At 39.4% G+C, this 25791-nt stretch overlaps 1 protein-coding gene and 1 long non-coding RNA gene across 2 annotated transcripts in view; one reads left to right on the top strand and one right to left on the bottom strand.

Moving 5' to 3' along the window:
* Positions 1-6956: 6956 nt before the first annotated feature.
* On the bottom strand, positions 6957-14026 carry LOC113037154 (uncharacterized). Its single transcript, XR_003274588.1, has 3 exons — positions 13883-14026; positions 12015-12063; positions 6957-7732 (listed from the first exon to the last, which is right to left on the bottom strand). It is a non-coding gene; the product is annotated as an uncharacterized LOC113037154 (long non-coding RNA).
* A 117-nt stretch (positions 14027-14143) lies between these two features.
* Positions 14144-25791, top strand: part of nr5a2 (nuclear receptor subfamily 5, group A, member 2) — a 68806-nt gene continuing 57158 nt past the window's right edge. The window contains exons 1-3 of the mRNA XM_026193904.1: positions 14144-14845; positions 18018-18136; positions 21778-21919. Of these exons, the coding sequence (XP_026049689.1) occupies positions 14764-14845; positions 18018-18136; positions 21778-21919 (343 nt within the window). The 5' untranslated portion in view covers positions 14144-14763. The remainder of the gene's footprint in view (positions 14846-18017; positions 18137-21777; positions 21920-25791) is intronic.

Here is a 25791-nt window from a genome sequence, read left to right as displayed (position 1 = left end):
TGATTGATAGTTCTGTCTGATAGACTTTTTTTAAATTATATTTTGTAAAAGTTCTTCTTCTTTTTCTATCTGCAGCTCCTTTTAACCCTTTAAAGTCAGAACCATGAATTAGTTGCCAGAAAATTATTAAATTTCTTCAAATAGAGCTTCTATTGAACCTTCTGACAAAGAATCAAATATTAATTTACATATATACATTTTAATTTTGTATAATATTCCCTATATCCAGCCTTTTTTTGCAATGCATTGCTTAAAATGTATTGTGGAATTGATTTAGGTTTTTGTGAGGACAAAAAAATGATTTAGAAGTGTCAAAAAAAAATCACAAAATCTGTATTTATATATATAAAAAATGATGCACTTTAGGGTTGTTTAGGGTCACCACAGTGGTTCAAGAGAGAGAAATGAGAAGCCATGTTGTATTTCGTTTGACACCTGCAAGCAGACAGCTTAACATCGATTAAGTCTCAGACAGACGTGTGTTTGTGACACTGTTATGTGTTGGGAAGGAACACAATACTTTGTGTCTATTTTATGCTTCAGTATTTAAAAAACATTTTTTTTGTGTAGGACTAAAAATTTACATGTCAGTGTAAATGTTTAGTCCTACACAGGCCACTGACTTTCTATGATCTTTACTTTTGCCACTTGTCATTTCCTTGTTTTTCTTTCTTTCTTTTCTTAAAAGTGAAATCTTTTGAAATCTGTGGCATCTTTAGTGTAAGAACTGTTTTACAACCACAATTTCAGATCCAAATACATCAGAATCTAATACATTTATTTCAAACTCAATCTGTGAATACGATCGATCTTTTAATCGCCATTTGCAAATTTAATTCTACTGTTAACCATAATTTATTTTGAGATCTCTTCCCAATTTTCTAGTTGAGTTTTTAAATGTAGATAAAAATATTGGTTAATTTTCATTTCTGTGATCTCACCACAGGCTATAAGACAAAAAATACATGAACTGGTGATTTTAAATTGCCTTTAGATATGAATGTGAGTGTGAATAGCTGTCTGCCCTTCTATGTTGACCCTGCAATGGCCTGGCGATCTATCCAGCGTGCACCCCACCTTTCACCCTATCGTAGCTCCAGCTACCCTGCGATGCTAAAAATTACTAAAGAAACGATGGATGGAATAGATTTTCATAATATAACAATAATTTGCATATGGGAAGCCATGTTGGTTTTGGTTGGTTCATCCAGTCCGCTGGGTGTTTGCAGAGCAGTTGAGAGGATACAGGAAAGGAAGAGCAGCTTATCTGACAAGCCTCCAGTGCTGGGAAGAGGCATGACCCCTATAAACATCTAACAATGCTCTAAGAAATAAACAATCTACATTCTCTTCTTGGATATCAGATATTTGAATTTTGAAGCAAAATTAGATGTCACTACTTTTTATTGGAAAATAAAATTACACTTGCACGGGACAACCTTTTACTCTGAACAAATCAAAAATCCACCAGGTTTGGTTATGTGAAATGCAACAGCTGTCTTCCTTTCACACTGTGCGCTCACATCAATATAATTAAGAGATTAAAAAAATCAAAGAAAGAAAGGAAAATAAATGCTAGGATCAAATTCCTTCAGTCAGAAACAGGAACTGGCTATAGATAATGTTTCTAAGTGTCTCCATGACCAAACATTTTGCTGTAGTTAATGGTTAGGATCTCTGTATTTGCTCTCCATTAAGTCCTAGTACACATAGCAACACGGAGACGTGAAAGCTGCCATAATTAACAAGTGACCTGCACATCACCCACTTCTGCCTGTCACTTAGAGGTAAGCAAACACACAGAAGAACATGCCACCAAAAATTATACCGTCACAGGGAGGCAAGTAAACATACACTGGACTGGTGCAGGACTTTATCATGGGAGAACAATGCCCATTCCCCTCAGCTTGGCTAACCCATAAAGCAGCTCTATCAGTATCTTTACTTGCTGAATTTTATGAGCCTCTGTGCTACAATTAAGCTTTATTAGCCATTATCCTTAAAGACCCAGCACAATAGTTTCCTTAATTGAATCGCGACACGCTGAGATGTAAACTCTGCAAACCTGACAGCAATCAGATAAGATCAGAAATGTTCACAGGAACAAAAAATGTGTAGTGCTTGTCCTGGCATTCATAATTATTTATACTAACTACATAGTTAAGCCAGAAATAGAAAATGCTTCCGGTGTAAATGCGCTCCCTGGATGTCGGTTTGCTTTAAATGTTTCTTTTTTTTATTTCAATAACGCATGCGCATCTGAAAAAAAATATTTTGCACAAGTCATAAAATGCAGAATATTTCCATACATAAAAAAGATGTTGCAAACATTTGATTTCATTGATTGGACTCACTCAGATTTTCTGCCTAATGTGTAAAATGTAAATTTAAATTGATTGCAGTGGACATCTTAATGTTATGCAAGGTGGAAGAGAGGGAGGTGTGTATTTCTTTGATGGCCTGTTAGGTGTTCTGTGTCATTAGCGTAGTGTTGAATGGCAAAGCAGCTCTGCAGAGGACTGGTCCATTGGGCATGGATCTGTGCATGTCTGTGTGAGTGTGTAATTGTGTTAATTGCAAAGGGTCATCCAGAGGGGATACTATGTGTCTGTTACAACTGACCGCTCCACAACCACAGACACCAGTCAAGAAGCTACAAGTATTTGTGTCTGTGTGTGTGTGAGAGTGCTACAGGGAGGTTGAGTAAGAGCAGTCCATCTCATCCACTTTTTCTTTTTCTCTGTCCAGACTGTTACAGCCAACCGCACACTGACCCCTGAGTCAACGTCAGTGTGTGTGTGTGTGTGTGTGTGTGTGTGTATGAATGTGTGTGTCTGTCTCAGGTAGAAGAATTTAAAAGAAAGTCAACAACCCACACAATATCCCAGGATTCACCTGGGTAAACATCAGTACGAACAGACACGAGCATTTATAGTCAGGTGTGTGTTTGTATGTGTAAATGCACCTCTGCCATGAATGACCGCACATTCATCTTGTGGCTAACACTGCCCTAATTACTGGTTCTTTGTTGCTTTCGTACTCAAATAATCAACCTTACATAGTATTTTTCAATGACTCTTTGCTTCTTTCCTATTGTATTATATATAGTGGCAACTTTGTGCAGTTTTCCCCTGTCTGTTGCCATTCTGCCTCAACCCACTCACCACTCCTTGACTTACTAAGGCACTTACTAGCTTACTGAAACCTTTGGGATTAAGGTGAAACACACGTTGCATGTCACTGACTGACAAGCAGAGAGATTATCTCATTAAACAGCAGTGATATCTAGCAGTGACTAAGAACAGCAATTTTTAAAACTGCATAAGTAACACATGATTCAACACATGCGTTTGATATAATTTATTAGACTCTTAGGTTTCTGCTCATATTCATGTCAACACAGCCGGCAAGATGTTGTAGAAAAAGATATTTAAATCGCAGACTAATATTTTCTCATCTGGTAACTTAAGGCTGATTAAAATTATTTTGGATTTCTTGGATGTCAGATGTATAAGAAGCCACAGAAAAGGTTTGTTTCTCATGTCTTAATTTTCAGAATCTTAACTGGATTTCCTTGAATGAATATGTGATGGAAGTCATGATATTCATCATCAGCGGATGTTCTCCGATTTTCTTAGTTGTGTCCTGGATAGACATCCGCAGTTTAGAAAAAACGTAAAACTTAATCATGCATGATAGGAACTGTCTAAGGAGAACAATGCTATGAGCTGATGTTCCCTCGGCAGCTGTTTTTGGCACTTGTAGGCTCCTACGGGGCCTCAGCTTGGAATTTCACCTGATGATGCTAATAGTAGCAGCTGTAAACAAATGCAAATAGATAAGAAGCCACAAAGGTTTGATATACACTCATAAAGTTATTAGTTTATGTTTCTGTGACAGAATAAACACAGTATACTAACACACATACTATCAATGCTGTATTCGCTTTGCAGCAAAATAAACCGTTTGGCTTTGCTTTGTTTATTTAGTTTCAACCCAACCATGTGCCTGGACTGTTGTTCCTCCGGTTGGCGCTAGAAAATAGAAGCCTATAGGAAGCAATGAACAATGACTGTTGCATGACCTGCTAATGGATCTAGCAGCCGCTGCGTTTTTTTTATGTGTGTGAATAAACGCATGTGTGTTAACAGAGCACTAGAGACAGACAAAAAAGGTGACAAGCACAACAGAGAGGATGAATGAGTTTATGTATGTGTTTTTGTAGGGTCAATACACAATAAATATGTGTATGTGCACTACTGAGAGTGCCAGGACAAAGATTACAACAGCTCTCGGGTCTCAGTATACATTGTTCATGCAGGAGGACGTAAGGCAAAACTGACTAAGGGTGCCTGGAATTTGTATTGTGAATGGCCACAGTTGCTAATATTAAACTAACTCTTATGTACAAATTAATCTGCCGTCTGTCTCACAATTGCAGCCCACATTAAAGAAATGAGTAAAAAGAAGTCGATGGTCAAGTTGGAGCTGTCTAAATGTGGATATGACAATTAAACATCTGTTTCTAAAGAAGAGCCTGGACAAGAACCAACAAGATGCCAGATTAACTATTATCTTGGACGTGTGGACGTATGTGACATATGTGTGTGTTTTGGGAGAAGTGGCTAGGTTGTATGAGTCACAGTTCCCACAGCATTCCTAGACATTCTCTGGACATAATGTTATGCTATCCCAGAGTAAAGTGTGTGTGTGTGTGTGTGTGTGTGTGTGTGTGTGTGTGTGTGTGTGTGTGTGTGTGTGTGTGTGTGTGTGTGTGTGTGTGTGTGTGTGTGCGCTCACTTTCTCACACTCTCCACTTGAATTCTTTTGAATCTTCCATATATAACATCGACAACCTCAACTGTCTTATTCCCTCCTGCACTTATCTGCTGTAGTCTGTTGTCAGCAATGTAAATGACGCGTGTCCCATGACAAAAGCATTTTCATCAACATAAACCCAATTACTTCGTGGCTAGCGTTCTCCAGTCATCCTCGGTTATGTGTAATAAGTGGGCTACAGTTTGTCTTCTGGATAACATTCAGTAAGTGAAACTAACACAGAATGACAGCATACCACCAACTTCTCTCTCTTGGGGTTTAGAGCAGACTTTGAAGCCACAACACAAAGCTGACTGTACTATTGCTTGTGTTACTCTGTGACTATTACACTATATATGTCCCCTATCTGCTCAATAGTTACACATTAAAAAAATATGCAAATGATGTGTGTTCACTGCACAGTACTTTCTGATTATCACAATAGTGACTTAACTAATTACTGTTTCCTTTATTTAGCTACTGAAGGCAGGAGATGACTATAAGACAGCAATTTTTTTTTTTTAATTATTAGATTATTAATTTGATTAAATAATTTATTTAATCTATTAACTCCAAGAAACTTACTTTATAAATTATTTAAGGTACCAGGATTATCAGGATTATCTATATAGCTTTTGGGAATTATTATTATAACATTCCAACCTTTACAAATTTTGTATGTATTAGATGTGCATAGTGGCTGATCTCAAAATGAATGACGACATTACGTCTGTGCTACATGTACATTTTTGACATTACGTGTACGTCACAGAAGAGTGATACAAATATGTTGAGATTATTAATTTGTTGACTAATATATTATTATTTATGAACAGCCATTTTTTCCATTTCACTATACACAGTGATGTACTGAAGGTTAAAAGAATAGCATGATAAATTAGCATCCAAGTCTGTGTTTTCATATATGAGCGGTATAAACAAGCGCCACAAGTGTAACGTAAAGAAGAGTGACAAAACAAATAGATAAATACAACATCTTTGTAAAGTGTTGTGTAACGATGGATAAACAGCATCCTTCCACAAGATTTTTGTCTTAATGCTGGTGGTGAAATGTAATGTCTAGTCTTGAATCTACTGTGATGGACAAAACATATGATTGAGATACATTTTGTTTTCACCACAGTGTAGATTTTCACTCACCTAGTGCTCAGATATACCCTCCAGCTCCCCTGCAACCTCAGCTGAATAAAGGCTTAGGAAACTGGATCCATGGATGGTTGCCATTTAGTCACCTTGTGTTGTATATGGAAGCGCTACAGAAGAGGATTAGGGCCACAGCGGGAAAAAAAGTGGGGATGTCTTTTTTGTTTTGAATTTTGACGTCCCCACCTTTTTCCTTTTACAGTGGCCATAATCCTCTTCGATAAAGTGTTTACTATAGTGCTTAAGTCAGTTTATTTATTGACTGACCTTCAAGAACAACCTGTACCAAATTTAATGGATTGTGATGTTTCAATAGTACACAAAACAGACACTTTGACTGTCCTTTATGTTAGGGATGATAGCAGGGCATTTAGCCATATACAGAACTTCCATCGCTGCTGCTCAACCTAACTTTATAAAGCTAAAGAGCAAAGTATGGCCAGTTTTCTTTTGCTGGCTGCAAGAGTGGGCACGTGGCTATTCATGAACTCAGAGGAACTGAGACCCAGTGGACTAAATTCTTATTTCCCATGTGAACACAATAGGAAAATGCCTATATGTTTGTGCAACCATTTACGGTAGGGTATGGCCAGCGTTACCACTAGTTTTGAATGTATGCCCACAGACCACAGCTATGTCTAAACGACCATTAGAAATTGTTGAAGCTCTAAGGCCAATTCAAAACCAATAAACGACTGGGTTTGGATTACTGTGTTTTCATGTCCTCCCTTGGTCTTTAGTGCAACCTAACATCAGTTGCCTATTTTGGTAGCATCTCAACACAGTGCATGTGTGAAAAATAAACTGCCATCACATTAAAAACATTATATATTGTGTAAGAAGAGCCAAGCTCCTTAGTCAGACCACTGGCTTTTTTTTTCAGCAGGAAAAAGACAAAAGTTTTTGGTTTTGAGCATTTAAACCTACAGGCTAATTTAAACAGGGTTAAAATCAGAAATATAGAGGCATTAATGAAGGATCTGTGATGCACTTTTTAGATGAAATTTGAAAGACATCCTGGAATCATGTGAATAACCTGTAACACTGCATTCCCTGTAGCAACGAGCATATTGATATGTATCTGTACTAATGCTGGTCTCTAGACAGGTTTATTGACACGGCAGCTTTTCTGTAGGGGAGAAATAATGCTGCCCATTCTTTATTCAACCATTGGAAGAGTCTTCCTCCTTTTAAGTGTCATTTAGAAATGAACCTTTCTATGATCTTTACATTTTTCTCATTCTGCTGTGAAAGAGTCAAAAATTCTTTCACATCGGCACACTTGTTACAGCGTGTGTTTTTGTGGGACTTTGTGTTTGAGCACATAGATGCCAGTCGTGTCAGAAAATATTCTCTTTACTTTATATCTCTTGTATTTTTTCTTTTTTGTGAAGCTATGAATAATTAAAACATCTTTGCATGTGTGTTGTGCACCTCATCTCACTTTTAAGTTCACTCAGCCTTTTGACATGGAGATAACCAAAGCCCTCAGACAATTATCAGCGTCCTTCGGCTTCAGGACGTCAGCAGAAATCTTGCAACATTGAAACATCTTTACACAAACATATGCGTGCACGCACACTCACACACACACACTCCTTTCTCCACTCAAAAGAGCCAGTCTTTGTTTGATCCCCTGTGAGGTTTATCTCCTAAGCCAAATGTCAACACTTGCTGTTGACACACTCTGTTTCCTCCATTGACTGCCTTCATCCAAAGAACTGGGGACCAGCAGGTAACAGCAGCTGACCTGGGGGCACAATAGAAAGTCAAAGGAGTACAAGACATACTGAGGAATTAGAGAATTAGACAATAAGAAACAGTGTAAGGGTATCATGCAAGAATGTAACAAACACATCATGAAATATATCTTTTTATTTTAAAAACTAAGCTTGTTGAAAAGAACTCCTTGGAGAGAAGCATATGGGGTGTTTTGATGTTTTCTTTGCATCACACACTTTTCATTTCAGTATCACTGAGCATGTAATACCACTTCAATCATTAATCTGTACTTGTACTATTATAAGTTTAATAACTATTTTTATTTGATTTGTGATTTTTAGTGTAAGAGCAATAGAATTCACACAAGAACCACAATCAAAATGTAGTTGCTACTTTTTCTAGATGTTTGATACCAGATGCTTTAAATGGTTACTGAAAGCTGAGAGAGAGTCAGCAGTGTATGTTCCCATAGAGAGTGTCTAGAAAAAGGAGTAGAATTAATCTTCTCAGCATGACTTCAATGCTCCAAAACTGTCCACATGGAAGGCTTTACGGAAATGCACACCATAGAATAAATCAGTTAAGTTATGATACGGTATCATATCCAAACTGAACTGTAGAAGTGTTTCTCTCTTTTGGTTGGTGGATAAAACCCATCGTCTTCAATCCAAAAAAAGGAAAAAAGACTCACAACACCTCATATTTCACAAATCTTTAATAATCTCTCATTTTCTTTGTTTATTTCTTGCAACCTCTTATGCAGACAAGATTTGAGACTTGCTGGTGAATTAAAAGGAGCATGTAGGAGATTAGGAGTCAAAGTTTTACCTTCAGGAATTAGACGAAGAGTAAATATCAACCTAAACTAAGCAGGATGGACACAACAGAATGATTCCCATCCTGATATAATAGGTGAATTCAATGAACTGAGGTTGGCACACCACACAAAATCTAATCAAGGCCACAAATGCAGTTATCCAACTACCTGTCTCAGGCAAAACATAAAGACCTGGGCAGCACCAGAACCTGATGTTATCCACCCATATTAAGTGAAGAAGGTTATAGCACTCCATGAATACCTCGCAGCACAAATAAGTGGTCTGCTAACAGCAGATTGGCTAATACAGGGCAGAACAATCCTGATCGTGAATGAGGATGTTTAGTGGCCTCTACACAACATGAAAGCTCAATCATGAAAGCATCATAGCAACCAGACTGAGAAAGTCCATGAGTCTAAATATGAGTACAGCTCAGAAAGACATTGGAAACAACACCAGAGGATGAAAACACCAGCCACTGCTTGATAGAGCAGTACACTAGGACTACAAGAAAGCCTACAACTCAGTGCGAGTAGAATTAAATGGTTATTTCCATTCTACCTTCTTATTATCCATTGTTGATCTGCACACAGCTGTTGTCACAAACGTCACACTCGCTTACGTCACTGTCATGACACATTCTCGCAAAAAAATCACGGTTTTAGTAACGCAGTAATTCAGCGTGCTTACGGGAAAGTAACGGTAATCTAATTACCGTTTTTGCAATAGTAATCCCTTACTTTACTTGTTACTTGAAAAAAGTAATTGGATTACAGTAAGGCATTACATGTAACGCGTTACTGCCCATCTCTCCATATGACCAGTATCTACAGCAAGAACACTGCGATGTGGACTCGGTGGCTGAATGGTAGATGGTGGCAAAAAGAGGGAAGGTGATCTGGACTGAAGAGGTGGAGTTGTCTGAAGGCAAAATAGTAGACATACATGGCAGTTACAAGGGTATCCCACAGGCCAACGGGAGCCATGAAGAAGATGCAAGAAGGTCAGCTACTGCCAAATACCTAAAGAAGGTAAGGCTGGTGCTCAGAGGGTAGCTTAATAGTGGGAATAAAATCCAGGCAAACAATACATATGTCCCACTGGTCATCAAATACCCAGCTGGAATAATACGCTGGCCACAGGTGGAGACAGCTACCACCAGTGTAAAGAAACAAAAACTCGTCCCAGTGCACAGTGATCTTTACCCAAAGTTGATACCTTGAGCCTCAACAAACAACAGAAAGAGGGAAGGCGAGGATTAGTGAGTGTCACAGCGACAATTCAGGATGAAACACGGAGCATCTGTGAATACTTCCTGAGATGGCAGCTGAAGAAAAACAGTGAGGAGAACGGCAGGAAACAGTTGTGGAAGACTAAGCACCTGCATGGGAAGTGGAGTTAGAGGAAGTACCTGACACTGAGAAAAACTGCAAGTGGCCACAAAAGGCTGACCTAAAGGACAGCACCAAGGCTTTGATTATTGCAGCGCAAGATTAAGCCCAAACTTCAGATCCATAAATGCAAAACTCTACCACAGCAAACAGAGCTTGAGCTGCAAAGTGTGCAAAGGTTCCCCGGAGTACTGTCCAGCACACTGTAGCAGAATGTGAGATGCAAGCTGGGACAGCATACAATGAGAGGCACAATCAAGCGGCTGGAATAGTGTACAGAAACATCTGTGCTGTCTGTGGATTAGAAGGACCCAAGTCCTGATGGTAAACAACCCCAAAGGTGGTTAAGAACAACAGGGCTGAGGTCCTGTGGGACTCCAGGTTCTTGATAGACAAGCAGCTGCTGGCAACCCAAACAGACATAGTGGTGGTTGACAAGGAGCACAAGATCACAGTTGTGATAGATGTGGCAATCCCAGCGGACAGCAACATCTGAAAGAAGGAGCACAGGAAAACAAAGTGGTCCCAGTGGTAATGGGAACATTAGGAGCCATAACCACCAAACTGATAGATTCCAGCAGATTCCAGGCACAACATCAGAGGTCTGTTTCCTGCAGACTGCCATCCTAAGAACAGCGCAAAAACCTCAAAGCTACTGACAGCTACTTCCATAAATCATTCTCTCGTGTTTTGTTTACCTCAGTGAAGTTCTGTTTGTGAGTTGTTGCTCTGTACTTTGAGTCCTGCTGTATTTTTAGAACAAATGACTGTTTACATTACATCTTCGATACAGAAAACAGTAGCAGGTAGGGGAGAGAGGTGTGTATGTGGGTGTCTGTGTCTGGCAGTGAGTGGTGGAGGGGGTGATTTCCTGCTTATGAATAGCAAATGTGTGTTGATTATAATTTAATGATGTTAGTGTGTGTTGCTGTACATTTCCAAGGCTATTGTTATTTGATCAGAACACTTGTACACGCAGGAATACACTCATTCATGAACACAACGCGCACACAAACATGCACTCCCTCATAAAACTCACACGCAAGCTGAGACCATACAAGGTGTCAGCCCTACAAATGAAAACACGCATGCAAAAAATATGACACACAAGTGAAAGACAGACTGCATGAAGTTTTAAATTCTTTGGCACTTTTAATTACCATGCATGCATGCAAAATATCATTTTTACAGCCTGCAGTGTTGCTGCTCAAATTGTCACTGTGTGTGCTTGTGTCTGTGCCAATCAGATAAATCCAAACTTGGAACCATAACATGGGAGGTGAATAGTCCAGAGTTTGATTTGTACTTTTGTACATCATTTAATGTGTCATTTTATAACCTCAGACTGTAAACTGTAAAGTCTCAGTGTCAATAAAGTACTGCTACTTACGTATCTATCTATCTAATTAAGTTCACAGTTTCTGTGACTGTTATGATCGAACATTATTTTCTTCATGCTTCATCTTCAAAGTTTGGACCTACTCTTTTTCCTCCCTTACTTCCTTTGTGTCTCTACGTTTCTTATTAGCTTTCACCATCGCTCACTGGCTGGGCCTCTCTCTCTCTCTCTCTCTCTCTCTCTCTCTCCCTCTAAATAAGTTAATCATTCCAGTAGAGCTATCTTGCCACAGGTCTTATCAGTCTCTGTGTCATTTTATAACCTACCCTGCTCCCCCCTCACCCTTCAGCCCCTACTTGTCCTCTCTTGCTTGTCAACCTCTGACTCCACCCACCACTGCCCTCAAGTAACACAGTTTCAGCCAATCCCAACTCAGTACTGAGTGTGTATTGCTGATTGGTGGACCCCCATCACCACCACCACCCAGGATCCTGACAAACCTAAGAACCTAAACCTGGCCACCAACTCACTGTCTAAAATTAAAAACAAAACAAATAAAAAGACATGTTTGTGTTTGTCTGTGTGTGGATACAGAGATTACTTTGCAGGGTAACTACTTTCATTTCAAAGCTAAAGTTCTCAGTTTTATATTTTTTATATTTTTGTGTATTTGAATATATCACATCTCACTTGTTTTCCAAAGACGACTCCAGATCACTGTGTAAGGAAAACATTTCAGTTGGAAGTATAATAGAAACTTACTGTATGCCTGTGTTTATGTGTGTATGTGAGCACACATACTGTAGAGAACCTGTGAACACATGAAGTACAAGTGAACAGTGTACTGATGAAGTAGGAGCATCAGTCTGTTTACAGATTAACATTGCAGGTACAGAAAAACAAGTCCCCATAGCTTTTATTTTAGTGTGATGACTTCATTAAAGTTTATTGTAAAATTTAAGTTTGCGTTAGGATAATGATAACAACTACAAAAATACATTACATAGAGCATCCTCACAAAGACAGGACAACTCACTTATGAGAGCATTTTGGGAGAAACGGGCAATGCTCCAAAGAGGACCTGATCAGTACATATGAGCCTGTTTTGTGTGTGTGTGTGTGTGTGTGTGTGTGTGTGTGTGTGTGTGTGTGTGTGTGTGTGTGTGTGTGTGTGTGTGTGTGTGTGTGTGTGTGTGTGTGTGTGTGTGTGTATGTGGCGACACAGGTGATATATACATATATATATATACATATATATATAATGGCAAAATGGTTGTCTATAAATCACCCAGACTTTAGCTACTCAACTCTGTAAAAAAAAAAGAAGACTACAACAGCTGTGGCTGCGCTCTGACTGTGTTTCTGGCTTTACTGTGAAATCTATTTAATTGAATTTCTAAGTATTTTACTTGGAAATTGTTGTTCCAAGTAAAATATGTTATTAGTTATATATTTATATATTAAAACAAGACGAATAATTGTCATCAGGGGGACCTCACCTTTCTGTGCTCCTTGCATTTTATGATAATGAGCAGGGGTTTTGCCCTATATTGCTATAAAAAATATTTTTCTTTCAGAGATGACAAAGTCTTAACATTACCATTAGCTGTGTGTGTGTGTGTGTGTGTGTGTGTGTGTGTGTGTGTGTGTGTGTGTGTGTGTGTGTGTGTGTGTGTGTGTGTGTGTGTGTGTGTGTGTGTGCCCTCTGTAACCCTTTTATGTTCGTCAGATTTGTCTGGTGATTTTCCGTGTCTCCCTCACTCATAAAAACACACCGCCGCCATTTCCACACAAACACTTTTGGCTTCATGAATGTTTTGAAGTGACGGTATTCTGCCATTCAATGATGTGGATCACTTTTATGTCAATTTTCCTCATGACTAAATTACCCACAGCAGTGATTAGGAAAGCCCCAAACAGATTTTGGAGTAGTATATACGCACCTGCGGGAAGTAAAGGTTTTGTGGCGATCCTTTATAACGGTGCTTTAAAACAATAACGTTTTCCGAGTTTAGTAACTCACTAAAAGACATGCGCAGACAACAGGAATCCAGATCGTTTCCTTAACGCGACAGAAAATAGTTTAGACTTCTACCTGATTCAAAAGTTGGATATTTCTCTGTGGTCTGCGAACTAAAATAAGTTACACAAGCTTTTTGTGATTGTGGTCGTGGGGCATTACGGGGATGCTGTAGTGTCATTCTTTTTTGCATGAATTTAATTTGAAAGGCAGTGACGTCAGATCACTAATTGATCCCCGCTCAGCCAATTACTGTTAATGATTCAGAAGCAAAGGTATAATTTATTGCATAAAGGGGGCGATTTGATTAGACAGTGAGGTCATTTCAAGCCTGAGGCCGGTGATGCTCGAGTTTTCCATGAAATTTATATGGCCTTATGGAGAATTTACAATGTCCTCACCTGTATTTTAAGATGGAGTGGTCACACACGCACACACGGGCGCAGAGACACAGAGAGAAGAAAGAAAAGCAGAAGGAAAGAGTATAATTTTGTCACAATAGTTCATCTTTTAAAGTTTGTATATATATGAAAAAATTACTTAGCATATAGGAACGCTCGCTCTCACGCTCCCTGTGCGTGCGTGTGCTAAAGCGCTCTGATCCACATACCTTGCGCTTTGTATTTGCATTCCGTGCGCCCAGACGCAGTCGGTGATCTCACTACAGTTGCATCACTTCTCTTGATTTCCTTGTTCTCCCTCCGCTTTTAAAGTCCGTCATTAACGGGATTAAATAGATGAGATTTTGGAGAGATGGAGCTGGAGAGTTTGAGGCGATGTTTCCCGGTCTTCTTTCCTGATTGGATCGGAGGAAGATGATGTCAGACGACCGCATGCGTCTCGGATTGGAGAGAGCGGAGTAAACAAAGCCGCGAGGAGGAGGAGGAGAGGTCTCCACATCTCCAGACAGTCCGACCGACTCACCGAATCCGACTTTACGCACAGGAGAGGGCGGCCCCGGCGGCTCGTGCTTGTCTGCTCAAGGCTGAAAGTTACACTGACAGTCTCACATTAATGGCTGACGCGCTTTAAAGACTTTGGAAAAGATAAAGGGAAACTTACCATCGCATTCTAATCCGGACCTTGTGCTGTTTTCTTAAGTGCAGAGTGATTCCCTAACTCTTCGCGAAAGTGCTTCTTACTTAGTTTAGAAGGAATCACTCCGTTTTCTCCTGCGTTATTTCTGAGATTTTTCCTTTCTTTGTTGCGTAAATGCGTTTTAATATTTTTTTTAAATCAGTGTAGCTAAGTCAAAGCAGCGTTACACACAGGCTATGCAAGCCTGTTGTTTAGAAAAAAGTCTTAATCTGGCTTTATCGTTGGAGCATTGCCTGATAATTGGAAGTCAAAGAGAGTTATAAAGTAAGAAATAGGACGGTAGAAGTCGCTCGGGACAGTCTTTCGGGGGGTGTTTGTGCGAACGCCTGTCTCTGACGTCCAGGTGTCCCGCCGTGCGGTGCGGAGTCTCTATCTCAGGCCGGCAGTGCTGTCATGCTGCCCAAATTCGAGACTGAATCCCTGGGACTCTCTCGATCGTATGGCGAACAGGGGCACATGCCAAGGAACATGCAGGGTAAGAACTGTCATTCATTTGAATCTCGGTAGTCTGCCCGAAGCTTCCACTTCGCTGTCTTCGTGGAGCGTTTTCCGGCTGAGAGTGTACTCACTAAAATGTACATGCTTGTATTCGTTACCTTTTTTTCTTATAATGAGGAACAGTTACCGATCTGTCATACGCCAATACACGAACGCGTTGATTCCACGAACTTAGCAGGTAATTACTAGGGGGGTTTATTATTATTATTATTATTCAACATGATCTCCAAAAGGCTTCGATAATGTTCTTCCACTTCAACTTGGAAGCACTTTTTTTTTAAAGTTTGGCCCGCGGTCAAACAGGTACCTACCTGTCATTCACGCTTAGAGCGAGCGGCAGCAGCGCGTAAAAAGCAAGAAACAGAGCAGAGGTATTCTGTCAATGTAACTTTTTCTTGTTTGTTTCTCTTTTTTTTTTTTATTTCTCTGATTTTAGAATGAAACAGATGACTTTCTCTTAGCAGAATAAGAAATATCTCAAACCTGCTCGTGGTTTTGTTTCTAAAGAAAACTGCTGTGGAAGAGTTGTTGATGTCGAAGCAAAACTGGAGTGTCTGATTAAGATTAAAATATTTGACTAAGGACAGCAAACTTTTACCCAAGAAGAAAATAATTATGAGCTAGTTTATTGATTTTACAAACGGTAAAGAAGAGCTTGGTATTGTGTGCCAACACGTAGTTTCGCAATAGCTTTCTCTCGTAGTACAGCCAAGTTGATTCTACTCTCAAATGAAATACAGCTGCAAAATAAAGTTAAACTAAATCACTACGTTTTAGATGTTGCTTTAATGCTGTAGTGTGAAATCTTTTTTGTAAGCTTTAAACTGTTGTTGTTGGAGGTTTTTATCTCACATTCGAGGAGAACTGCGTAAGGCCTTCAGATGTTCGAAATCGGTGTCATTTAAAAAAAAATGAAGAGCAAATTTTAGGACCCCTGCATTTTTTTTCAGAATGAGCATAATTATTTAAATTCCCAGTGGCATGCCGTAAAAATCTATTTTCTTGATCTTCACAGTAGGCTGCACATTAAGCAGCTACATTTTTGAAGAAATTCTGACCTCAATGGCAAGTTAAACTCATATAACCCTGATCATTTCCAGCATGTCTTTCCACGGCAGTATAACCGGACAATCAATTAGCCCGCTCTCGGTTTATAAGACATTGATAACGTATTCTCACTTTAAACAAGGAGTGGCTTGTTTGCCAGCCCTTTTACCTTTCTTCTTATTTTACCCCAACTGTTTTTTTTTTTACAGGCAGCTAAAACAAGGAAGCTCCGACTGAAATGAATTTCTTTTAGAATCACGAGGTTTTTTGTTTTGTTTTGTTTTTTTGACAATTGGAGGACGTTGGGTTTTTTGTTTTGTCTTTTGTTATTTTATGAGCAAGTGGACAGTAAATGATTGACGGTCGGGCCGATGTGTTTCTGGAGGTAATCTGCGCAGACGTTGTATGAATTCACCTGCGTCTGTCAGTTATACAACGAGGTGCTGAAATATATTCAATTTGTCTGTGCATAAAAAACACTATTTGGACTATAATTACAGGCATAACGTCGCGTCATGTGCTGTTAGAGCTCCTTAAAAGGCGAAATTCACTGTACAAAATAATGGAAACACCATAGCAATGACAATTGAAAGAAAGAAAATATTTGGATAGGATCCTGTAAAATAAATATTCATTATTGTCGGCCTCAGGACGGACACCCCTCGGATATCTTAATTTATTATTTCCTTTCCACTGCGTCATCACTTCAGAACTGCAACCAGGGCTCGGATAGTGTTTATTTTCTTTTTGAAAAGGCGTCCAAAATGCACCTGCGGTACGTCGTAAGAACAGGCCTTTAAAATCGTGTCCTTCTTGCGCTTTAACGCAGAAGAAAGTTCGAAAATCGAGCTTGCTTTGAGTTTCTGTGGAAGGAAATAAAAGAAAAGGGAAAAAACGGAGCTTGGTGGAACTTGTTGCTTCAGCTGGGATACGCTGATCCCAGCAGGGCAACGCGCTAACAAACTAGAAATCATGTTTAATTAATAGGTCTCGGAGAGAGCAGATTTTGGATTTTGAAGTCGAGCAGTACTAATAGCCCATGTAAAGACATTGGAAGGCGTAGTTGACAAAATATTTCCACTTTTACAGCCATATCCACTGTGGTTTCCTTTTTGATCCTGCCTGCTTTTTATGATTAGTGCCATAAAGACTTTTGTAACTGTTGTAAAAGTCAGCATGCCCGTTTGCTTGTAGCGCTGTCACACACAGAGACTTATGCAGGTGGGTATTTCTAACAGGGCAAAGAGGGCTAGACACCTCAGAAATAGTCGTACTTGTATGTAGACTATTAAGACCTAAATATAAAAAAAAAAGAGAGGGGGGGAGAGAAAAGGAGGAAAATCTGCAAGGAAGGTGAGGGAATTTTTATGCTTTTCCTCCTTTATTTAAAATTACATAATTAGTTATTTCCAGCGTTTGTCATTATTTTCTCTTCAGTATAAATAATGGCTAAAACTCGGTAACCAGGAAAATTATGAATTGAGAACTTTTAAAATGCAGCGCACAGCTCCACATAAAATGTGTGTACCAATATAAAGCAAATAAAATTAAATGGCCTGTAGTACTGTGGCTGATTCTTAAATAGAGAAAAATAATGTTGGTTCAAGTTGGGTTTGGATGGGGGGGGTTTCTCCCTCGCCTGCAGAGATAAGGGCTTCTCTGTGTCTTCATTTGTCTGTGGGCGGTAACATTTTCTCCTCCAATCCTTAAGTCTAATATCTCTCGATTTCCCCCAGCGATTTCACGACTCGGATACATATTGCATATGTATGAGGCTCACTTTCATGAGCTTCTTTTTATTATCATTATTATTATTTTGGCTCCTGTCTGAGACGGATGTAGAAGAGCAGAGGAAGAGGGAGTAATAAATGATCGCGTCCTCTCAGCTCTATCCAAAAGCTACTATTCGTCGTTTTTTGCTCCTCAAATTTAACCTTAAAAAAGTCTTCTAGAACTTTGAAAAATCTCATTAATTTGCCCCGCGCGATTCCGCACCCTCTTTCATCCATCCATGGATGAAAGAGGGATTTTTTGAAAAAGAGATTCCCCGGCACTGAAATAGACTTCTCTCTGTGTATGTGTCTCCGTGTGTCCTCCTCCAGCCCCTCAGTTAAAAATGATGGACTACTCATATGACGAAGACCTGGACGAGATGTGTCCCGTGTGCGGAGACAAGGTTTCAGGGTATCACTACGGACTTTTGACCTGCGAAAGCTGCAAGGTTGGTGCCCCCAATTCCCTAAATAGAAAACAAATGCTGCACGATTTAAGCAAGAAGTTGCCTATTAACATAAAGTGTGCATGGTACTGTGTGCCTGTGGTGACCTCTGATTAACTGCTTCGATGTATAAAATATTCAAGTGCACTCTTGTCTATCGTTGTGCAGTGTCATGCAATTATATATGTCCAGTTATTTGTATTAGCCTCTGAAGTCCCTGTAGGGCATCAACATGTGTCACTATGAGGCTTACACAGACTAAACTGTGGTTTTCATGAGTTTAATGCGCTCTCTGATATTATACTTCCTCTTGTGTCAGCCATTTTCCTAAATACTATGGGCTACCCACTGTGAAGAAAACTGCTTATCTGGATGGTGTCATTTCTGTCCTTCTCTCTCTTTTTTTGCATGCCAAGCATTTAAGCAGATTTTTTTTTAAAGAATGATTTGCAACAAGTGTAATATTATAGCAACATTTCAGCTCCTCACCATTAACACTGCAGGAAAACCAACAGTAAAGAGGCCAGGGGTCAAATATTGTTGTGACAGTTGATCTAACAAACTCTTCCTGTGAGTGTCAGAGGATTTTTGTAAAGTGTGGAACGGCTTGGAAAAGACACTGGAGTTCAAAAGCAGGCAAAGAGTGTTTGCAAATTATTATGTTGTTTTTTGTTGTTTTTTTTTGCAACCACCAACCACAGGAGGTGTGCGTGTGTGTGGTGGGGGGGCTTTAACCCACGAAGGAAAGCGTACAATAGAGTTTCTGTTTGCACAGGCTTGCACCCTGCTGTCTAAAACTCTCATCACAAGTTCATTAAGACCTCAACAGCACGACGTTTCCATGTGCAGGCTAATAATGAAGCCACGCAAATCAAACTGTTAAAGCTTAATTTGAGATCTATCAACAACCTATTTGTCTCCTTCTGCATCTTTCCACTGTTCCCCTCAGCAGAGCAAACAGGCATTTCCCAAGTTTTTCCCCCTCAACTAGTAAAGCTGTCAGCACAAAATTAAGCTAAGACAAATGTCTCTGTGTTAACACTATTCAGTGTAAAATTGCAGCTCCTCAGTAATGATGTGCTAGTGCACATTTCTTGCCTATGTGGTCATTATTCAAAGCAGATGTTATAGATTTTATCCCATATTATGACCTTGAAATGCTAAGCATTTGCTTGAAGGGAGCAGTCAGTGGCATCTCTGCTGCTTTTCAGGCTCAGCGAAGGCTCACGCAGGACAGCCAGTCCACACATTTTCCAGTTTGGCTGAAACACTGCCGTGCATGTATGGAAGCACACACGATGCAGATGAAGAGGTCTTTGATAAAGTGCTGTGTATGCTTGCTGAAACATTAATAATATTGATACTCACCTGAAGCTTGTCATTGATTATCTCTAAAATGAAGGCAGCCTGTCCCGTTAAAAGTATAATCACCGGTACTCGACAGATTCATTTTGACATTAAACACACTCTGTTAGATAGGCAGAGCGATCCATATCCATTGTGTCTCCTGAACAAAGCTGGATAAACAGAGCAGCTACATTGTAGTCTCGGCCTTACGTATACGACATTCTTTTTTTCTTATGCACTATCAGAATAAATAATTTCCTTTAATTTTTCTAATTTTTGTAATTTTGAAGTAATGTCATAATTTTTCTCGAGCCTGCACCACTCTCCTCTTCCACCCTTTGAGCCCCAGGAGCAAAGTTGTGAATAACGCTCGTTATCAGGGTCACATTTTTTTTGAGCTTTGCTTTGGCTTCCATATTTGAGCTGACACACACAGATACACAAATACACAAATACACAACACATACACACACACAGAAAAAGAAAGATTCCCCAACACACACACACACACACACACACACACACACACACACACACACACACACACACACACACACACACACACATACAGATCCTTATCCCCAATTGATTTACCACATCCCTAAACCCACCTTTGCACTCAACAAGTGTACATGCAAACACAGACACACATCCCCCTTTATCCATGCACACAGACACTTTCAGTTCATACACACCAGCATGCGTAAAGTAAAAATGGTACCTTCTTGTTGAAGTAAAAATAAGTGAACAATGAAATGGGCTACATTAGTCAACAGCTCTTTTTGTGTTTTTTTATTTGGGGGGGGGGGGGGGGGCTAGCTGTGTGAGCACAGAGGAATGACCTGAAAATGCTGAAACTACAAACAACAAATTAGAGGTCAGTGCTTAGATGCACGGCGCTCATATCAAACATTCAAAGGGATGTTTTTTTAAATTTATCAAGTGAGACAGAAAGACACAAGAAAGAAAAATGGTGTAGCAGGAGAAAAGGTCAGAGGACATCAAGCAGTGAAATACAGTGAAATTCATTTTGTTTTTCTTTCTGAGTTGCTGTTTGTATTGAAAAAGAGTAAATTGCATTTCCTGGTGTGTGTGTGTGTGTGTGTGCAGAAATACCAAGTTGACACCAAGTTAACATGAATTTTGTGAATTTTAGATACTTTTGCAGCATATACTTTCACGCTAGGAAGGATGGTTTTTTTGATTTCATGTCAATTAGTACGCAATTTATTTCGTTGGTTATTTTGTAAATTTGTCAAGGCAACAAATGTTGCTTGTAGCTGTGCAAATGAACCTCAACTTGGAGCTTTTCAGTGAGGTGTCGTCGGCTTCTCCTGACGATGTACTGTGTGTCTTTTATAGCACGCTTGAATCCACTTTGGTCCAGATATTTATAACACACACTGTGTGCTAAATGGAAAATTGGAGAGAAAGTTCTCTCTGAAGCATGGATTTCTTGGCACTGAGAAGTCGATAATCCAAAAACCGCGTGCACTGCCTTTTTTTTTCTTTTTTTTGACAGGTCAGGCAATGCAGATTGTCAATTAAATTTGTGTCTGGTGAAATATTGATAGCCACCGGTTCTTTTTTATTTTTATTTTATTTTAAAGACCAGGTTTACGGATTCTCCTCCTAGGTTATGGATCTAGAATACGTTAATACCATCTTCCCTTCGTTTGATTTTCACTGCTGCTGCTGATAATAAATTCCATGTTGCAGGTATGAATCTCTGTAATCCCGGAACTGTGAATTATGGATATAATTTATTGGATTTTTTGGGCTCCTGCACTCATATTTTTCAATAATTAAGTGCAGAGTTGAAAAGATGCTTACTCTGTAATTCCCAGAGTCTTTTACTTGAACAGAGAATATTGAAAATATGAATGCAATTTTGACAGGAAACAAATTATAATTCCTGACTTTTATGAAGTAGTTTGCAATGCAATGAAAAGATTAGCTGTCAAGTAAAAGTATGTGAAACGGGCATATCTGCAGCATTTTTTTATTTAAAGCAAAATAAATTATTAAATGAATATAAATGAATTGTAAATACTCAGTTTTCATTAAGAGTTCAAAGTGTGTCTGCTTCATATATATCGCATCTACACATGTCTATAAAGCACCACATCAATGGGCATATAGCTTTTAAAACTTGCATGTGCGTGCGTGTGTGTGTGTGTGTGTGTGTGTATCCATTAAGTCTGTCCCTCTCCATCTGTCTGGGAGTGTGAATGGGCCAATTACCATTGCATTGCAGGGGTCAAGCGGGTTGACGTCTTAATTGGTTCTCTCCACAGGGCTTCTTCAAGCGCACCGTCCAGAACAACAAGCGTTACACATGTATAGAGAACCAGAGCTGCCAGATTGACAAGACCCAGAGAAAGCGCTGCCCATACTGCCGCTTCCAAAAGTGCCTCACCGTCGGCATGAAGCTAGAAGGTACAAAAACATATTTGTGTTACGCAGTTTAGCTTATCGACTCAACTAGAAATTACAAGCTTTGCTGATGTTTGGCTTCTGTAATTTGAATTAATTTTGGCTTAAACATGGGAAACTGTTGGGAAGCAATGTGTTCAGCGTGCATCAGCAGCGGTGCATTATGTGTAATGGTTAATAGTCTTTTCTGCATTAATCATATGTGTTGCTTGCAAAGTCTCACTCCTTAAAGTAACCAGTAACTATAGAATGAATGTGGTGGAGAAAAAAGAAATAATCTGTCTTATGTTTTCTGGACTGTATGAGGAGTAAAACAGGAGATACTCAGCTAAGATACCTCAAAATTCCTGTAGTTAAGTACTCGCAATTACATTCCACTGCTGCCTATAACAAGTCAGCATCTAAGCCACTTGAATGCACTACACAGCCTCCAGGTTTGCTTTGACCAGAAGTCCTTCAAAATTACATTTTACTCAGAATATCGATGTTTTTTATAGCACTTATACAGTACTGTTTTTTTACAACTTCATGAATAGTTTACCACATATTTAGTCTATTCTGGGGTTTTATAGTAAACACTACTCACTAAAATATGATCTCGATGTTACAGTACACATCTGCAGAAGTGGAAAAGCAGATACAGGCTGGGGGGTTTTCTTTCTTTCTTTTTTTTACATTGTGTGTGCTGCACCATATATTTTTCAAGATATGATGCCTGTTTGCAATTACTGTTTCTGAAAGTTGTGGAGGAAAAAATTATAACATCGAGCAGTTAAAATTGGAGGTTGAGTGCTTCTGGACTTGCACAGAGGTGTTTTAAAAAACCTCTACCCAAGTTCTGGTGAAATGACACGGCCAGTCTTTTTTCCATTAATTCACAGCTGAGCTGCACATTAGCTTTTGGTGGAAAGTATTCGTCCATGATCAATATGCATGTGAATAATTTCCTCCCATTGAGATATCCACTATTTAGAAGATGGTTAATATGTGCTCTGACAAAATGATTGCTCGTACGAAAGGAGAGGAATATATTTATTTAAACATTTAACGGTGAACATCTCAGTAATAGCCACTCTATACAGAGAACCTTGTAAAGTGAAGCCTTTCATTTCAAACCAGTGCCTTGAAATCCAGTATGGCTTATTAGTGTTTGTCACGGGGTCAGGGGGTGCTGGGGGTATCTGGTAGCCGTTGTGCACTTAGAGTTGCCAGACAAAGTAATAGATAAAATATTAGACTTGGCAGCAGACTGAGAATGGTAATGATGATACTTTTGGCTGGCCGTTTTGAGGCCTCTTTGTTTAATTTGAACACGGCTCAGAACCCTGGTCAAACATGCCCATTCAGAACTGACAGGACTGCAGGCAAAAAGAAGGGGAGGGTTCAGCTTTTTCAAAAATAATATTTAAAACTGCCAGTTTTCCCTCACATACATTGATGATGCATTCTCTTCTGAAATCATTACATTTGGAGTGAATAAAGGGGCCTGAAGGTCATCTTTCCATTACAGCTTTGAAAGAAAAACTACATTAAAGCCAATGGTTGCAGCTGATTTGGTCCTACAAAATTACTTCAGTATTTTTAATAAAAGCAGCCGTTCTGCTATTCATCTCGTTTCAGTTTGATATTAAGACAAAATTCTTCACCCATTTGAAATTCAAACTAAATTAAAAATCCCAAGATCCCTGAAATGATCACATGCAACTAAGCAAAGTTAATATGTTAAAGAAATAAGACCCTTAGAGGATGAAAGTATAGCAAAGACAGCCTAACTAAAATCTTTCCGGAGGCTTCTCCCTTTACCTGCCATGTGTGGTTTAATTAATTGCCGTTAATAGTGAATGGCCGCTGGGCAGAATGTCCCGGCCTGTCATTTTCCAGCTGACAAGGGTGGGGAGGGGGTAGCATTTGATTTGTTTTGCTGGCGGTAACTTTCAGCTCGGGGGCAAGACGGGCCCTGCAGCACTTTGTCAGGGGCCAGAAGCTGCAATGGGTGACTCCTGCCACAGCTGGTAAAGACCTCCCATGCAGAACGGCTGACACCCCTCACCACACACACACAAACTTTGCACACACATAGAGCTCTCACCGGTAAACACATGCATATATTCATGAGAAGCCCAAGAAAGGTGTTCAGAAGGCCACAGGCAAGAGGGAGAAGCTGTCATTTCATCTGAAAGAATGTGTACAATAGCAAAAGGAGGTTTGGGGTCATGTGCTTTGTTATTACAATCTTTTCATTCCATTACACAGCAGCTTGCAGCAACATGTGATTTCAGGGCATCAAGTGGAAACCAAATGTGAGGAAATCTTGAAAGTTGACTTAAATTGCATTTTTGGGCCCTTACTTTAGGCCGTGCAGCGTTTGAGACTAGTGTAATGGAGGTGGCACTAAAGAGGTTTGTGTGTCTGTGTGTGAGAACCCTAATCTGTTTACACAGTTAGAATAGTTTTTAGAAATTTGAATGTAACTCTGCTCTATGTTACTGCAATGCCCTTTATAGTTAACAATATGCAACCGCTTGTGTTTCACTTTATCCCCGGACTAAGAGCTCAGTCCTGACTGTTCTGACACAACAACAAAAAAACTTTACATTTCAATGACGTCAGACGGAAATAATTTAAACATTGCTGCAACACATCACATTCTCCTCCGCATGCTTTTGCTGCAGGATAAGTGATTTACCTCTGACCCAGTTTGTTCAAATTCAAGATGTTTGCTGAAACAAACACTGCCTAACTTACAGTTAGAATAACGCTTGCAGAGATTGCATTTAAATTATTAAATTAACCCCAAATTTAATCCCAACAATTAACCATCAGACTAATTTGGATGAGAGTGATCTTAACCCCAATATTTAAGCTGTGTTTCTCTTCTTCTCATTTATTAAAAGTACAGTAAATATTGTCTATTTTGTGGTCATTCAGTCAATGCATCATTTTCTTTCATTTTTGGAGGATTTTTCCTATTAAAGAACAAAAAAATGAAAGAAAAACACACAAGCAAACATGGTGACGATGGGTCGGGCACATGCTGTATAGCATGTCTAGCTGTAGTAACTCAATAAGATATCAAAAGAAAAAAGATTTGATCCATTAGAACGTCATTCACTAAAGCTGATGAAGCGTGCCCTTTCCAAACAGCTCCCACTGGCGCAATTTTCTTTTTTGCTCAGTAATACAGTAGTTGCCTTGCATCATATGCTTCACTGAACTGCTTAATATTTCCTTCAAGAATACATCAAAGACAGGGCATAACAGTTGTATTTGCGACACTAAGAGTTTAAATCAGCATTGGTTCCACTGTGTGCCGTGTAAGGAAAGAGAAGATGCATAATGTTTTGTTGTCGTCTTGATGTATTTCAACAGACACAAAGAACGCAAAGCTTAATGATGTAATACAAGTTACTGACAGTTTCCTGCACATATTAAAGCGGACAGAATATTTTTGAACTAGTAAATATAAATTAGGTTTTTGAACTGCAATTATTTTTTACATTGCAGTCCTCTGTAACATGTAAATTTATTAAGAGCCCCTCTGCTGAAATTAGCAGCACCGGCTGAGTGTTTGTATATTCTTCCTTGTATCCCTCTTGTTCCAATTTTTTATTTCCTCCCTGTCTCCATCTTCCTCGCTCTGATTTGTCTTCCATCAGCCTCCTAGTATCCGCAGTGGAAGCCGGGGAGCTGTCCCATTACTTATGCATAGGTATCATAGGTATTCATGTGTGTGCATGGGATAGGGCGCATCCAGAGCAGGGGCCGGGGCCCCGACATGACAAACAGGGTGTCAGCAAGTCTCCGCGGGACCCATTAATATGCCGGCAGCCGACAGGGATCCTCACCTACGCATGCTTAATATTCCTGTATATTAA

This window comes from Astatotilapia calliptera, chromosome 15 (assembly GCF_900246225.1).
Source record: "Astatotilapia calliptera chromosome 15, fAstCal1.2, whole genome shotgun sequence".
Classification (NCBI taxonomy): domain Eukaryota; kingdom Metazoa; phylum Chordata; class Actinopteri; order Cichliformes; family Cichlidae; genus Astatotilapia; species Astatotilapia calliptera.
Note: the sequence above shows the minus strand (reverse complement) of the source record. Positions and strands in the feature narration are given on the sequence as shown.